This window comes from Amphibalanus amphitrite, unplaced genomic scaffold (genome assembly GCF_019059575.1).
Source record: "Amphibalanus amphitrite isolate SeventyFive unplaced genomic scaffold, NRLGWU_Aamphi_draft 000126F_arrow, whole genome shotgun sequence".
NCBI classification, from domain to species: Eukaryota; Metazoa; Arthropoda; class Thecostraca; order Balanomorpha; family Balanidae; genus Amphibalanus; species Amphibalanus amphitrite.
Window position 1 is genome coordinate 363,285 of NW_024881621.1, and position 13,636 is coordinate 376,920.

The 13,636-nt window shown below is 57.6% G+C and overlaps 2 protein-coding genes across 2 annotated transcripts; both read left to right on the top strand.

Annotated features, from left to right (window-relative positions):
- Nucleotides 1–74: 74 nt before the first annotated feature.
- On the top strand, nt 75–8,577 carry LOC122381738. Its single transcript, XM_043366288.1, has 11 exons — nt 75–149; nt 776–883; nt 1,387–1,524; nt 1,948–2,051; nt 2,461–3,060; nt 3,325–3,606; nt 3,946–4,155; nt 4,596–4,696; nt 5,000–6,980; nt 7,381–7,503; nt 8,087–8,577. Exons 2-11 carry the CDS (start codon nt 786–788, stop codon nt 8,209–8,211), a joined length of 3,762 nt encoding a protein of 1,253 aa, XP_043222223.1. The 5' UTR covers nt 75–149; nt 776–785; the 3' UTR covers nt 8,212–8,577.
- A 1,416-nt stretch (nt 8,578–9,993) lies between these two features.
- On the top strand, nt 9,994–12,605 carry LOC122381735. Its single transcript, XM_043366284.1, has 2 exons — nt 9,994–11,661; nt 12,573–12,605. Exons 1-2 carry the CDS (start codon nt 9,994–9,996, stop codon nt 12,603–12,605), a joined length of 1,701 nt encoding a protein of 566 aa, XP_043222219.1.
- Nucleotides 12,606–13,636: the final 1,031 nt, after the last annotated feature.

Below are 13,636 nucleotides of genomic sequence, written 5' to 3' on the forward strand. Positions count from 1 at the left end.
GACCAACCAAAAGGCTGAAGTATTCCTGTCGACAGCAGCTAGGGTTAGAGTAGAACACGATGTATCTTTGTTATTTTTGCTTGACGGTCGCGTGCTCGTGCCGCGCTACGTTCGCTCTGAAGTCTTCCTGGGCGATTTTACGGTTGAAGGTGGGTTTATTTTAGCTGAACTAGCAAGTGATGTATAATCGTTTACTGTATATGTCACGGAAGGATGAATAAATTGCGAAATCTGTCGCTAAAGTGCCTTTCTCGTTTCGCCGCAATTGTCACTACCGCGTCAAATGACATTTTAACGCATATATATGTAGAATGAGGAGCTGTTTAGGTGTCCTTATTTGTTAAACTCCTATTGAGGAGTTTCAGAAACCCTATACTCAACCGACTATCCTCAAAGTCTACCTACCTACATAGCAGCTGCCACAGTATAGGTTGAGGTATGCGTGAGGCTGTACCCAGAGATGGACTATGGAGTGGGCAGAAAGATGGCTTGTTCCATTGTGCAAGGGATGAGTTACAGTTGTACCTGGCCTAGGGGAAGGTAATCTGTACACTCAGTACATATATCAATGCATGGGAAAGATTCAGGCTCAGCATCTGTGTCGACAGATGAATAGTCGAGGTAGGTAGAGATATTCGAGTCAGGAAGCAACTGAGGTTAAATATTAACTAATCCTAAAATATGAAGCTGAATAGGAAACTCTGTCATGTTACAAGAGTTAACCTTAATTATGTATTATTAATGATTATAGTAACCATTCACTTTTTATTTTCAGGCAGCTGAAAATGGCAGATCCTGATGGATCAACCAAGAAAAAAATATCCAGACCTGGCTTCAAGTTTGAGACAGGTTTCAGAATTGAGTTACTGGAGACAGGAGTATGGTATGGTGTTTGTTTAAGTATGAATAATTAGGGCTGCTCAGCCCCTGCCCCCTAGCATCCTCACCCTAGAAAATATCTGGCCCTGCCCCTAGAAAATGGACAGATTGGAGTTTCCCTTCTCCATGCTGCATAGTTCTCTGGAACCTAATGGTGTGATGATAGAATAAGATTTGTGCTTGGTACCTAAATACTAAATAGTGTATGTGTTATGTTGTACCTATTCAAACATTCAAGCAAAACTAGTTGACTTCTTAGGTAGCTGCAATGTACCTATTGGTGCATCCCATTCAAATGCAGTTTTTTATTATTCATCAGTAATAAAAAAGACTAGCAAGTGGCACGCTCAATAATGTGTGTAGTCATTTTACATCACATCATCTCAATTATTTTTCCAGTGATTCAGAGTGGTATCTATTTTGAGATACCTGATATGTATCCCTCTGTTTATCCACTTGGGGTACGTTTGCATTTTCTCATTGGCATGATGCATCATACATTTGCAGGTATACTTGCAAAATTCTGCAAGTGGACTGGGAAAAGGAGCTAATTCTCATTCACTATGACCGGTGGTCTCACAAGTTTGATGAATGGGTGCCCATGTCATCACCAGACATCAGGCCTTGCAAGGATAAGGGCAGGCAGTGAGTAATGTGCATATTTTTCTATTGCTCCATTTTAAAATGATTTAAATGTGGTGCTGCCGCTGGGCTCAATTACTAACTACCAGAGTGCTGCTGGCAGCATTTTATGGATGTTGATGTAAATAGGCATTTTTGGTTAATTACTCACTTTGCTACCTATGTATTAATGTGTGATTATGGGATTGACATGCCAGAGTACTGTTATAGCCAAATGTATTACAATGTGGCTAGTGACTCAATGTTAAAGCATATTAAATCCGATAAAATTAAGTGTCTGCAATGTTTGGTTCCCTCTGACTGCTTACAGTCATGGTATGTTATTATCTTACATTACCTTGCCCACTGTGTGTGGGGGGAGGGGGAGGCGCCGTGCCTTTAACCCGCCCGTCTTTACCTGTCTGACCATTTGTCGATGTTTGCCAGGCGGCAGGACAGTAAGAAACACTTTCGCGTGCGTGAGGACGTGTTCGCAGTTTGGTCGGACGGCCGCCGCTACCCGGGCTCCATTCAGGCCGTACTCCCTAACGGTAAGACGGTGGTCTGCGGCTGACTAATGTTGGTGTATGGCTGTGTAGCACATCACAAGGCAAAGCGCATTCTGTAGCACAGGGCTACATAAGACTTAAACGCAAACGTACGGAAATGTTTCCAGAACATTTGCACACCGCGTGTGTACTGTGCATAAACAATTAATGACTGCAGTTAGAGTAGAGTTTTCGCTCGTCGATAATAGAATCTTTAGCTCCTTGGTGCACGGAGCGTAATAGCAACCTTGCGACATTCCATGGCATACCTTATGCATAGTTTTTTTTCAGCATCAAATGATCAAAGTTGTTAGGTCGGAAAAGACTCGTACATTTTTCATCCAGCACATATCGCGGTAACTTGGCCGATGCATCCACTGTCTCCCGTTACAGCCGTGCCTCCCGTTCTCAGATACATACCAGGTCATGTTCTTTGACGGCTTCATGAAGAAGCTCAAGTCGAAACAGCTGAGCAAGTGGACCCGGGAGAACGAGCAGCGGTTCGGCGCGGCCACCGGGCCGGGCCGGTCGGCACTGCCCGCTATGCCCAACACTCCGACGGCCATCGCCGGTCCCAGCGGCCTTCCCGTGCCGCCGCCGGCCCCCGCCGGCTTCGTGCCCGAGGTGCTGGACACCAAGCGGAAGCGGAAGACCAACCCGATCGTGGAGGAACTCCTCGGACCGAAGCGGGCCCGCCGTCAGATGCGGGAGGAGTCTGAGAGCCGGCACCGCAGCCCGTCGGGCGCCCCGTCCACCGGCAGTGCGGCCAGCACGCCGGGCGGCAGCAGCAGGAAACAGAGCTGGGCTATCAGCTCGCGGGAGGACGCCGACGGCGACTCGGCCGACTCGGGCTCCGAGTGGGACTCGATGCCAGAGGAGGAGGAGCAGGAGGAGGAGGGTGGGGAGTATGTGGAGGACACCGGAGATGAGGAGGCGGAGGGAGAGGAGGAGGAAGAGGCCGGGAGCGGAGAGGAGGAGTCGGTCTACAGCGAGTCGGTGCTCTCCCTAGATGGTGAGTGGCCGAGTTTCGTCGGTGGCTCTAGGGCGACGTTTGGGTATTTGGTTGCGTACCTAGGTACTGCGCTCGTTCTTGAATACTTGTTCATGTCCATTAAAAAGACCGTGTTTTAGATTGTTCATTGCATTCCGGATCGCGTTTATGTGCGCGAGATCTTTAGTTTATTCCAGTCTCACTATGCAGTGACGTTGCACTATCTTCTTACGCGCTGACATAACGGCTCCCAGTTTATTCACCAGACCCTCCCTCCGCCGACAGACACGGCCAGCTCCAGTTACCGGTCCGCCTCTCCACCGGCACCCACTCCCTCTCCCGCCGCGGCGCCGCCCAGCCCCGCCGACCCGACCGCCGAGCACGACCTGCCGCCCGGCTGGCGACGCGTGCTCACACCGCGCACACAGACCAACCGGCTGGACATCACGCTGTTCGCGCCCGACGGCACCCGGTTCCGGTCGCGCGCGGAGCTGGAGCGGTTCGTGCAGCGGACGGGAGCCACACACCTGGAGCCCAGCGTCATGTTCCGCAGGCCGCCGCGATCAGGTGAGACGGGGGACCGTTTCGTGTCAGAGGGAAGCGGAGGTGGCGATCAATGGGAAAGTACTCGATGCCTGAGGAAGTCGCCAGGCCCCACATGTGAATTGGGATTGCTGAATTTGCTGTTACTCAGGGAGACGGGACTTGGGAATTTGCTTGAAAACAGGCTTGATGTGCAGGACTTACCCCCACCCTTCGTGATGGAATGTAATTGATGGAATTTTGATGTTTTTTTTCTAGATCACTGCTCTTCATATTGCTCTATGTCTGCTGTGAATCCCTGCCGGGCTGCATGTCAGACTGTTCAAACGCCGTGCTCTGGCCTGACCGGATGACCTGCCGCAGAGACGGTGGGTCGCCGTCGTCGCCAGTCGCCGCCGCGGTCCGTCGGCCGGCCTTCCTTCACCTCCTCTATGTCTGTACCGTCGGGCGGTCCGCCAGAGAGCGGCGGCCGGCCGCCCCTGACCTCCACCCCGAGCCTGCCCGGTCCCGCCGCCCGTGGGATGTATGTGGCAGCGACCGGCACCCAGAAGAAACTGCCGCTCGGCTGGGCGCGTGAGTTGATTGGGCGGTGATACTTTGCGGCGATGGAGCCTATATTGTTGAGTTCATCGACCGCCATGGACAGTCATGAGTTGGGTCAATGGGACAGAGACAGGGATAAAGGGGTAATGAGATATGAATCATTAGATGGGGGCTTTATTTCTTGTCGTCCAGATGATAAGGATACAAACTTAAAACTTTGATATTTTTTATACGACTTACATGCTTTTGTCTGACTTCCTGTGCCGTTGTTAGGCGTGACCAATGATTTATTTTGCCACTAGTGGAAAATGAAAGCCTCGCTTCGAGACACTTCATTACTATTCTAGCTCTCCTGAAAGGTTCTTTCTCATTTACATCCTAGTTCATGGCTCCGGGTTGGTACCAGTTGCCATTTTTCGACTACCGCCGCTGCTGAGACTCTGACCGTCCTATGTCCGTGTCTCCGCCAGTGGAGCCGATAATCGATAAACCAGCAGAGCCGGAGCAGCAGGACTTCACGTGTGTCGACCGAGAGTGCAACAAAAAGTTCCGCAACGAGAGTCTGCTTCAGGTGGGTAGGGGCGGTCTGTCGTGTTCTCTGGCCCTCGTGGAGGAAAGGATGTCGTGAGATAGTCCGGTGGCTGGTGATGGGGAAGGATGTGTTGCATATTTACAGCGATGACCCTGTCACCGGTCCGGGGCTTGTAACCTTTTTTTCTATGCGGGCTGTAATTCATCAGGACTACAGTCGTTACAGGATTACTCACTACTCAGTACACAGCGATATTGAGTATATTATAATGTACATCTGGATGTTTATATGACCCAATTTTTATTGTGATAATAAGCGTGTTTTATTCTGTGCTCCCCGCAGATGCACATCAAGCACTACCACCCGGAGCTGCGGCACTTGGTGAACGCCCGGTCGGCGAGTGTGGTACGCCGCGCTGAGTCGCGCACCATGCAGAGCCAGCTCAGCGCCGAGGGCGGCGCCGGCGGCGGCGTCCCGTCGCCCCGGCTGCCGCTGGCCCGGCTCCGCTCTGTGGGCGAGTCGGCACAGAGCCGGGAGCGGCGGCGCGGCAGCAGCGGCGAGCGCGCCTGGCCGCCCGAGCCGGCGCCGCGCTCCCCACCCCCGCGGCCCGACTCGCCGCTGCTGTCGGTGACCAGCGCCGTGCCGCCGACCGACGATCCCAAACTGCTGGCCGAGCCGGTGGTGTCTGTCCGCTCGGACGTGAGTCAGCTGGCGGCGCTGCACCACGCCCGCTCCGTCTCCTCCGAGCGGCAGCGCAGTCGCAGCTTCCGGCGGCCGCGCCGCAGGCAGAACACCTCTGAAGAGGCGCCGGCGCAGCTCCCAGACTTTATCCAGATCGTGGAGCAGGAGGGTCTGCACAAGTCCGCGGCGCGCCGGCCGCTGGGCCGTCTGCCGCGCCGGCCGACCGACTCGGGGGAGAGCGGGCGCCTCCTATCCTATACTTCCCTGGAGGAGGTGGGCTCGCCCAGCTCGCCGGCGCCATCGGCTACCTCCATGCGCGACGCCGATGCCGGCGCTGATGAGGACCTGATGAGCGAGCCGGACAAGTTGGAGCACCACGAGGTGATCCGGTGTTCGTGTGGCCATCAGGAGGAGGACGGTCTGATGATACAGTGCGAGCTGTGTCTGGCCTGGCAGCACGGTGTCTGTCTGGGTATAGACACGGACGACGAGGTGCCGTCGCGGTACGTGTGCGCCACGTGCCGGCACCCGTGGCGCGTGCGCCACACGCAGCGCTACGTGTGGGACCAGCAGCTGTTCCGGGACGGCGCGCTGCTGCGCCTGCCGTTCGGTGGCGCCGACCCGGCGCTGGAGCGTGCCCAGGCGGTGATGCGCGCTGCCTGTGACCTCACGGCCAACGTGCTAAGCCTGCAGGCTGTGATGCGCAGTCTGAGGACAAAGCTGGCCATCGCCAGTGACCTCAACCACCCCAAACTGTACCTGTGGGCGCGCCCCTGGTCTCCGCCTCCGGAGCAGAGCGGTGACCAATCGGAGACAATCACCACTGGGGAGAACCAATCACAGGCTGTCACCAAACCAGAAGACCAATTAGAGTCGACATCTGCCGCCGCCGACAGCCAATCAGGCCTGGCTCCGGGCGGGATCTACCAATCAGATCAGACGGCTCCTCCGGCTGACCAATCAGAGTCACTGCTGGCCGCTGCCCTGGAGAGCCCCGCCCTTCTGGCGGCGGTGAACTCAGCGGCCGCAGAGCTGACGGCCGCCCCGGCCGGACTGGACACCAACACGACCTCAGAGCCTGGGGAGCTGAACGGCGCCGGACCGGAGACGGACCCGCTGGCCACCCTGTCCTCGGACCAGAAGGCGCTTCTGACAGCCTCCCTGGCGGCCGTCAGTGATGCAGTGAAGGATGCTGAGGGTACTTCGGTGGGAGATGGTGCGGCGGCAGAGGTGCCGGTGACTTCTGAGGCTGCACCCGCACCGACTGCCAGTAGCGGGGAAACAGCGGCTCCGGCTAGTGGGAGCGGGGAGACGACGACTTCAGCTGCTGACAGCGGGGAGAAGGCATTCCCACGGACTGAAAGCGGGGAGACGGCAACCGGCAGCGGGGAAACGACAGACACAGTGACCGACAGCGGGCAGACGGCTGCCCCACCGGCTGCCAGCGCGGAGACACCGGCCGACAGCGCCCCACCTACCGACAGCGGGGAGGCAGAGACTGCGCCGGCGTCCGAGCCTCTGGAGGAGACCGATGACCCGCTGTCTGGCGTGCTGGACGCCATTGTGGGCCTGCTGCCGTCTCAGAGTGACCTCGATCAGCTGATGGACGGACCCGTCACCGAGCCGACGCCAGCGCCGCCAGGTGGGTGCCCGGGGACGGGGAACTGACATTGCGGGGGTGTATCAGTTTTGAGGTGGACCTACACATCACCGGGTATTGTAATTGAGTGTTTCTAAGGAGTAGTGAATAATGATTTAATTAATAATTACCGATAAAGACAAGGGGTCTGGGGGATTGCTGAGAACGAACGGCAGTGAGACCCCTTTTCCGCGACAGAAGTGACTGTGTATAAGAAGGGGCGATTTTGGCCGAATAGAAAGGAATGATACGCGGTATAACCTCTCATCAAACGCAGTGTACTAGTTACCGCGCCATCCAGAGGTATGTGATTCCTCACCAACTTCTAACTTCAAAGTCTGTATTGACTGTTTGGCGACGTTCCGCCCCATCTCTGACCGATGGCTCCTCTGCTCCCCCGCAGCGGCACCGGTGGGCGAGGCGCGGATAGACCCGGCCACCTGTCAGGTGAACCTGCTGCAGCACGTGACGCAGATGCAGACGGCGCTGATGGCCAGGATGGACGTCATCGAGCGACACGTGGATGGTGAGTGATGTGAGCGGCCGGCGCCGTCTCACCCCCACCCTCCGCCGCCGCTGCCGGTCATTTTACCGCGGTCTTACAAGTCAGGATGTTACTTTACAAGTGCTAGCTGTGACGCGTCTACTTTCGAAATTGCCACTATCTTGGGCGCAAAATGATAATGTAGTTGGCGCGCCCTAAAGCCCCAATAAACAAACAAGAATTGTCGTATCTTGTATTTAACCTGCTGTCGACTTTCCTGATGCATTCGACACTTTCTAGTTTCTACACTTAACTTACCTGTGCAATTCTTGACATAGACCCTGACGTGTTGTTTCCCAGCTGTTCCCGACTCTGAGTCTTGACGTGCTGTGTCTCTGTCCCCCCGACCACACTCCTTAATTTGTGCGTTTCCGACTCAACGTTTGACGTGCGATGTCCCTGACCTAGACGCTGACCTGCCGTATATCCAACCCTGGTCGTGTCCCTACCCTGAACTTCTAATCGAACGCGACATTGTCCTCTAACCAGTCCGGGCTCTCGCACCTGGCAGGTCGTGACCCTGACCCCGACTTCTCGTGTCTCTGACCCCGCCTCCGTCCGGCAGCACTGGAGAAGGTGGCAGAGCTGGAGCCGGACTGGGAAAAACAGCAGCCGCAGGTGTGCCGAGCCATGCTCCACTCGGTGATGAGGGACGTGCGTCTACTGGAGCGGCTCGGCCGGCTCAGCTGACCGACCCGGGCCCCCTGATGACGTCACGGTGACGTCATCAGGGGATCAGGCGTCGCGGGCGGGGGGTGTCAGGGGCGGGGTTATTTGCATGGGGTGCTGAGTGAGGAATGGAGTGCCGTCAGCTGACTTCGATCGGCCAGGGCTAAGCGATGGTGGTTGAATGTTGTTGGAGCCTTTTTGTCGTGTTTCGCGTTCTAAACTGAGCGCATCGCTTATCAGATAAGATTAGGCGAGCAAATATCGTCCGGCACTCGCAGTACAAACCTTTGTGTACCGATATTAGTCATGTGTGCGTAACATTGCGAGCAAAGCAGATCGCATGGTTCAGCCCGATTCATCGTGCTTTTCCAATAAATAATGAAACCGCTATAATGTCTTATATGTGTTGGTGGAACTTGTCAGCTCAGCTAGTGTGTGATGTGTGTGTGATGTGTGAGCCATGGTTCAGCGGGCTTTGGCCCGTATAGTGTTATTTACGGGTTAGCGGGCCGTGATCCGTCTCGCGCGTCGGCTCCTACCCGTAGCGCAGCCGCCGCCCGCCAGGTGCGGAAGTGGGCGGGGCCTGGCCTTGGCCTGGCCGGCAGTCGGAGTCGTGGGACGGCCGGGGGTGGATGTGCCGCAGTTGTGGTCGAGCGTTAATATATTAATACGATCAGATACAAGCTATTTCGGCAATATGGCCAGTTTTGACGTTAAATTAATCCCAGAGTTCGATGGGTCAGACGGAGCGTGCGTTCTCGAATGGATAGAGAAGATCGAGATGGTGTGCACGCTCTCCCAGCGCGCAGGAGAAACGGAGACGAGACAAGTCACAAGAGGTCGTCATTCCACTGAGACTGAAGGGAGGCGCGCTGTCTGTGTATCGCCAACTGCCAGAGGAAGACAGGAAGGACCCACAAAAGATCAAGAACGCTCTTAAAAGGGCTTTCGCGCTTGACAAATTTACGGCCTACGAGCGATTCATGGACAGGAGGCTCCGTGGCGGAGAATCAGTGGACGTTTACGTGGCTGAACTCCAGCAGCTCGCGGCCCTTTTTGGGGGAATGAGCGAGGAAGGCTTGTCCTGCGCCTTTGTGGCTGGCCTCCCGATCGCCGTGAAACAGGTCCTGAAAGCTGGAGCCAGGGTCGACTCGCTATCTCTCGGCGAGCTCGCAGACCGGGCTCGTGCAGTGCTCCGTGAAGAATCTGAGGCGGCGGCCATGTTGGCCGGCACACGTTGGATGCAGGTGGCGCCGCCCGGCGGCCGCGGCGCCAGGCGGCGGGGGCCGTGCTTCTCCTGCGGTGAAATCGGCCACGTCGCACGGGATTGCCCCCGATCCGAACACCTCGGGAAGAGTCAGCAACAGCCAGCACCGGGACGCGGCGGTCGGCCGGCCCCTGCACGCGGGGATGGACTCCCGCCCTGCAATGCTACGGCTGTGGAGTGTGGGGGCACATCGCTGCCCGTTGCCCAAACGGCGAGCGAGGGGAGGCGCCTGCGCCGGCCTCCTCTCGGGACTGAGCTACCTCACCGGCGCGCTTCCAACCAGGGAGCTGGAGATCGGAGGGTCGCGGTGTCGACGTGTGGCACTGATCGATTCTGGGTGCACTCGGACCCTAGTGCACGAGTCGGTGTGCCACCAGTGGCGGAGGAGCGCGGCAGAGGTGATCACAGTGAACGGCCAGCGGCTGCAGTGCGAGGGCGCCGCTGAAGTTCGACTCGCGGTGCCGGGCTGCCGCGCAGTGGAGGTGAGCGCCCTTGTTATAAGGGAAAGGCCCCTCGGGTTTGCGGTGATCGTGGGAATGGACGCTATCCGGTCGCTGGGGGGAGTGACCGTGCGCTCGCCCTCTGACGTGCAGTTCGGATGCGAGTTATTCGGCTCGAGCGTGAGTGATGTGCAGTTCGGACGTCGGTCGGTGGCGTGTGCTGCCACAGGCGAGGAGACGGGATTGAGAATCGAGAAGGAAGACTTTGTGGTGACGTTCGACCCGACCCGGCGGCGGTGGGTGATGTCGTGGAAGTGGGCTGGCGGCAGAGCGCCGGGTGAGCTGGGCGGCGCGGTGGACGAGTATCCGGTGCCGGAGGAGGCACGCGCCGAGTACGAAGCTGAGCTGGAGAACTGGATCAGAGACGGCTGGCTAAGTGAATATGACGAGGATGAACTGGGTCCGGCCATGGGCTCGATACCGCTGATGGCGGTCATGCAGCGGACAAAAGTGAGGCCTGTGATGGACTTTCGATCTCTGAACAAGCACGTGCCAGCCTTCACTGGTGACGCAGATGTTTGTGCAGAGCGGCTACGTCGGTGGCGCCAGATGGGAGCGTCCGTGGCGCTCCTGGGCCTGAAAAAGGCCTTCCTCCAAATTCACGTCGAGAAGGCCCTCTGGCCATACCAGACTGTCTGGTTCAGGGGCAGGAGATACGCGCTGACCAGGATGGGGTTCGGCATCAGCGTCGCCTCGTCGGTGATGCAAGCGGTGCTGGACCTGACCGTGGCTCAGGACCCGCGGGTTGCGGCGGCCGTCTCCACCTATGTGGACGACATCCTGGTAAACGAGGACAAACTGCCTGCCACGCAGGTCGCCGAACACCTCCAAATCTACGGGCTGGAGAGCAAAGCTCCACAGCGAGCGAGCGACGGCACCCGCATCCTCGGGCTGAGAGTCTGGGGAGAGCCCGATGGAGACTTGCGGTGGGGCCGAGACAACGATGTCAAGAACGTGCCGAAGCCGCTGACGAAGCGCAAGGTGTTTTCCATCTGCGGGCAGCTGACAAGCCATTACCCGGTGTGTGGCTGGCTCCGCCCGGCCGCGTCGTTCGTCAAACGACTGGCGAATGAAACGGCGAGCCGCTGGGATGACCCCATTGAAGGGGGTCTCGTGCCGCAGCTGGTTGAGGAGCTGGTGGCCAGCGTGAACGCCGCCGACCCAGCCAGGGGGCGCTGGAACGTGAGCGGCGACACAATGACAATATACACCGACGCGAGCTCACTGGCACTCGGTGTGACTGTCGAGGTGGACGGTGAGACGGTGGAAGACGCCAGCTGGCTGCGCCGGGCAGACGACGCGGCTCACATTAATCTCGCCGAACTGGACGCGGTTCTAAAGGGCGTCAACTTGGCCCTTCAGTGGCGAGTCACTGATATGGACATTGTCACAGACTCGCGCACAGTGTGGCAGTGGGTGTCAGACGCGCTCAGTGGCAGGGCACGTCTCAGGTCCAAGGCGGCGTCAGAAATGCTCATCAGAAGACGGCTATCAACTCTCAAAGCCTTGAAGGATGAGTACGGCCTGAGCATTCGCATCAGGTGCGTGCCCTCAGCAGCCAACAAAGCCGACGCACTGACCCGGGTGCCTGGGAAGTGGCTGCGCGAGCGAGACGCTGCAGGGTCGCTCCCCGATGTGACCGCGGCGCGCAGTATCGCAGCCGCCGTGTCGGCGGACCCGGCCACCGGCGGCCGGCGACAGCTGGTCGGCAGCGCGGCAGACAGAAATCTCCCCGGCTCTGCCAGCGCCGGCCCGGCGGCGGACAGGTCGGCTGAGCCGCCGGCCGCGCCCGGCGAGACCGGAGCGGCGAGCAGCGAGACGCCGGCGGCCGCCACCGCTGGCTCGGCCGCGGCGAGTCAACCTACAGGCGAGGACGGCGACTCGACACGGAGAAAGATCAGTGAGATGCACCACACGGCCGGACACCCGGGCGTTCGGAGAACATTTTATTTTGCGAGACGAGTGCTGCCGGGAGTCGCAAAGAGTCTGGTTAGGAGTGTAGTGTCTAACTGTGAACTCTGCCGTTCTATTGACCCTGCGGCTGTGAAGTGGCGGAAAGGGGTCCTGAGTGTGGAACGGGTGTGGGACAGAGTGGCGATGGATGTGACCCATGTGCGGGGCAGGGCATATCTGACCTTGATAGACTGCGGCCCGAGCCGGTTCTCCATATGGCGCCCGTTGAGGCTGCAGACGAGCTCTGCAGTGGTCGAGCAGCTGACCTCTGTATTTTTGGAAAGAGGGGCGCCGAGAGAGCTGCTGGCCGACAATGACCCCGCGTTCCGCAGCCGAAGGTTTCATGCCTTTGTGACAAACTGGGCGGTACAGCTCCGCTTCCGCTGTGCGCATGTGGCGTCAGGAAACGGCGTGATCGAGAGATGCCATCGTAGCATTAAAGTGATCGCTGCTCGGAAAAACTGTACTGTAGCTGAGGCAGTATACAGATACAATGTTACCCCGCTGAATGACCAGACAGCCGACTCTGCACCGGCAAATTTGCTATACCGATATGAGCTGCGCATACAAGGTCTCGATGACCAGGCGACGCCGGTGCCCCGTGTGTGTGAAACGCCTGACGGGGAGGGACGTGACCGCTCGCTGTATCGCCCCGGGGACAGTGTGTGGGTCCGACCGCCTCGTGCTCGCTGTAACACGAGATACGAGAGAGGACAGGTGACTCGTGTCATCTCCGACCAGTGTGTCGAAGTGGATGGGGTGCCGAGACACGTCCGAGAACTACGCCGCCGTTCACGCTCAGAGTGCGGCACCGGTGACGCGGAGAGTGACGAGAGTGATGGTGAGCCGTTAATGCTGATTTGGCCCCGAACTGCAGGAGGGGACGAGCGTGATGGGCGCGGTGAGAGGGACGAGCGTGACCTGCCAGGTGCCGATGGGGATAATGTACATAGCGATGGCGAGGGAGACGTGTTCGAGCCGCCGCGCCCGAGAATGTCTGGACGGATCCGTAGGCCGAATCTCCGCTACTCTGAGTGCTGCTGACATGTATGACTTGAAAGTCAGGGGGAGTGTGTGATGTGTGTGTGATGTGTGAGCCATGGTTCAGCGGGCTTTGGCCCGTATAGTGTTATTTACGGGTTAGCGGGCCGTGATCCGTCTCGCGCGTCGGCTCCTACCCGTAGCGCAGCCGCCGCCCGCCAGGTGCGGAAGTGGGCGGGGCCTGGCCTTGGCCTGGCCGGCAGTCGGAGTCGTGGGACGGCCGGGGGTGGATGTGCCGCAGTTGTGGTCGAGCGTTAATATATTAATACGATCAGATACAGCTAGGGGTTTACAAGTTATAATGAAGCTCTTCAAACATCGCGTTATCAATTCGCAACTCAAGACCCCTGGTAGAAGTCAACAAGCTAGATCGCCCATGAAAACAGGAAAGCGTAGATTACTTGGCTAGCCACTGTTGACATGTATCGGCGGATATGACGACGTCTGCTACTAAATGAAGTCGTGAGGCCAATTTTACCAACAGAAAAATAGCCACCTGCCGGATTTTTTTTTTTTTGCCTAGAGACCGCTTCACATACGGAGCGTAAAGGCGATGGACACGTAAGCGGATAGGGCTTTACCGCTTACGCTCCGTATGTGAAGCGGTCTTTAGGCAAAAAATTCCGGCAGGCGGCTATTTTTCTGTTGGTAAAACTGGCCTGTGGTTGAGAAATACGCACTTCTC

Coding starts and splice junctions, on each gene's coding strand:
- LOC122381738 (XM_043366288.1), top strand. CDS start 786: ATGGCAGATCCTGATGGATCAACCAAGAAAAAAATATCCAGACCTGGC. Junction 3,061..3,324: donor GTCGGTGCTCTCCCTAGATG/GTGAGTGGCCGA, acceptor CTCCGCCGACAG/ACACGGCCAGCTCCAGTTAC. Junction 4,156..4,595: donor ACTGCCGCTCGGCTGGGCGC/GTGAGTTGATTG, acceptor TGTCTCCGCCAG/TGGAGCCGATAATCGATAAA.
- LOC122381735 (XM_043366284.1), top strand. CDS start 9,994: ATGGACGCTATCCGGTCGCTGGGGGGAGTGACCGTGCGCTCGCCCTCT. Junction 11,662..12,572: donor CCGGCGGCCGGCGACAGCTG/GTCGGCAGCGCG, acceptor CCCCGGGGACAG/TGTGTGGGTCCGACCGCCTC.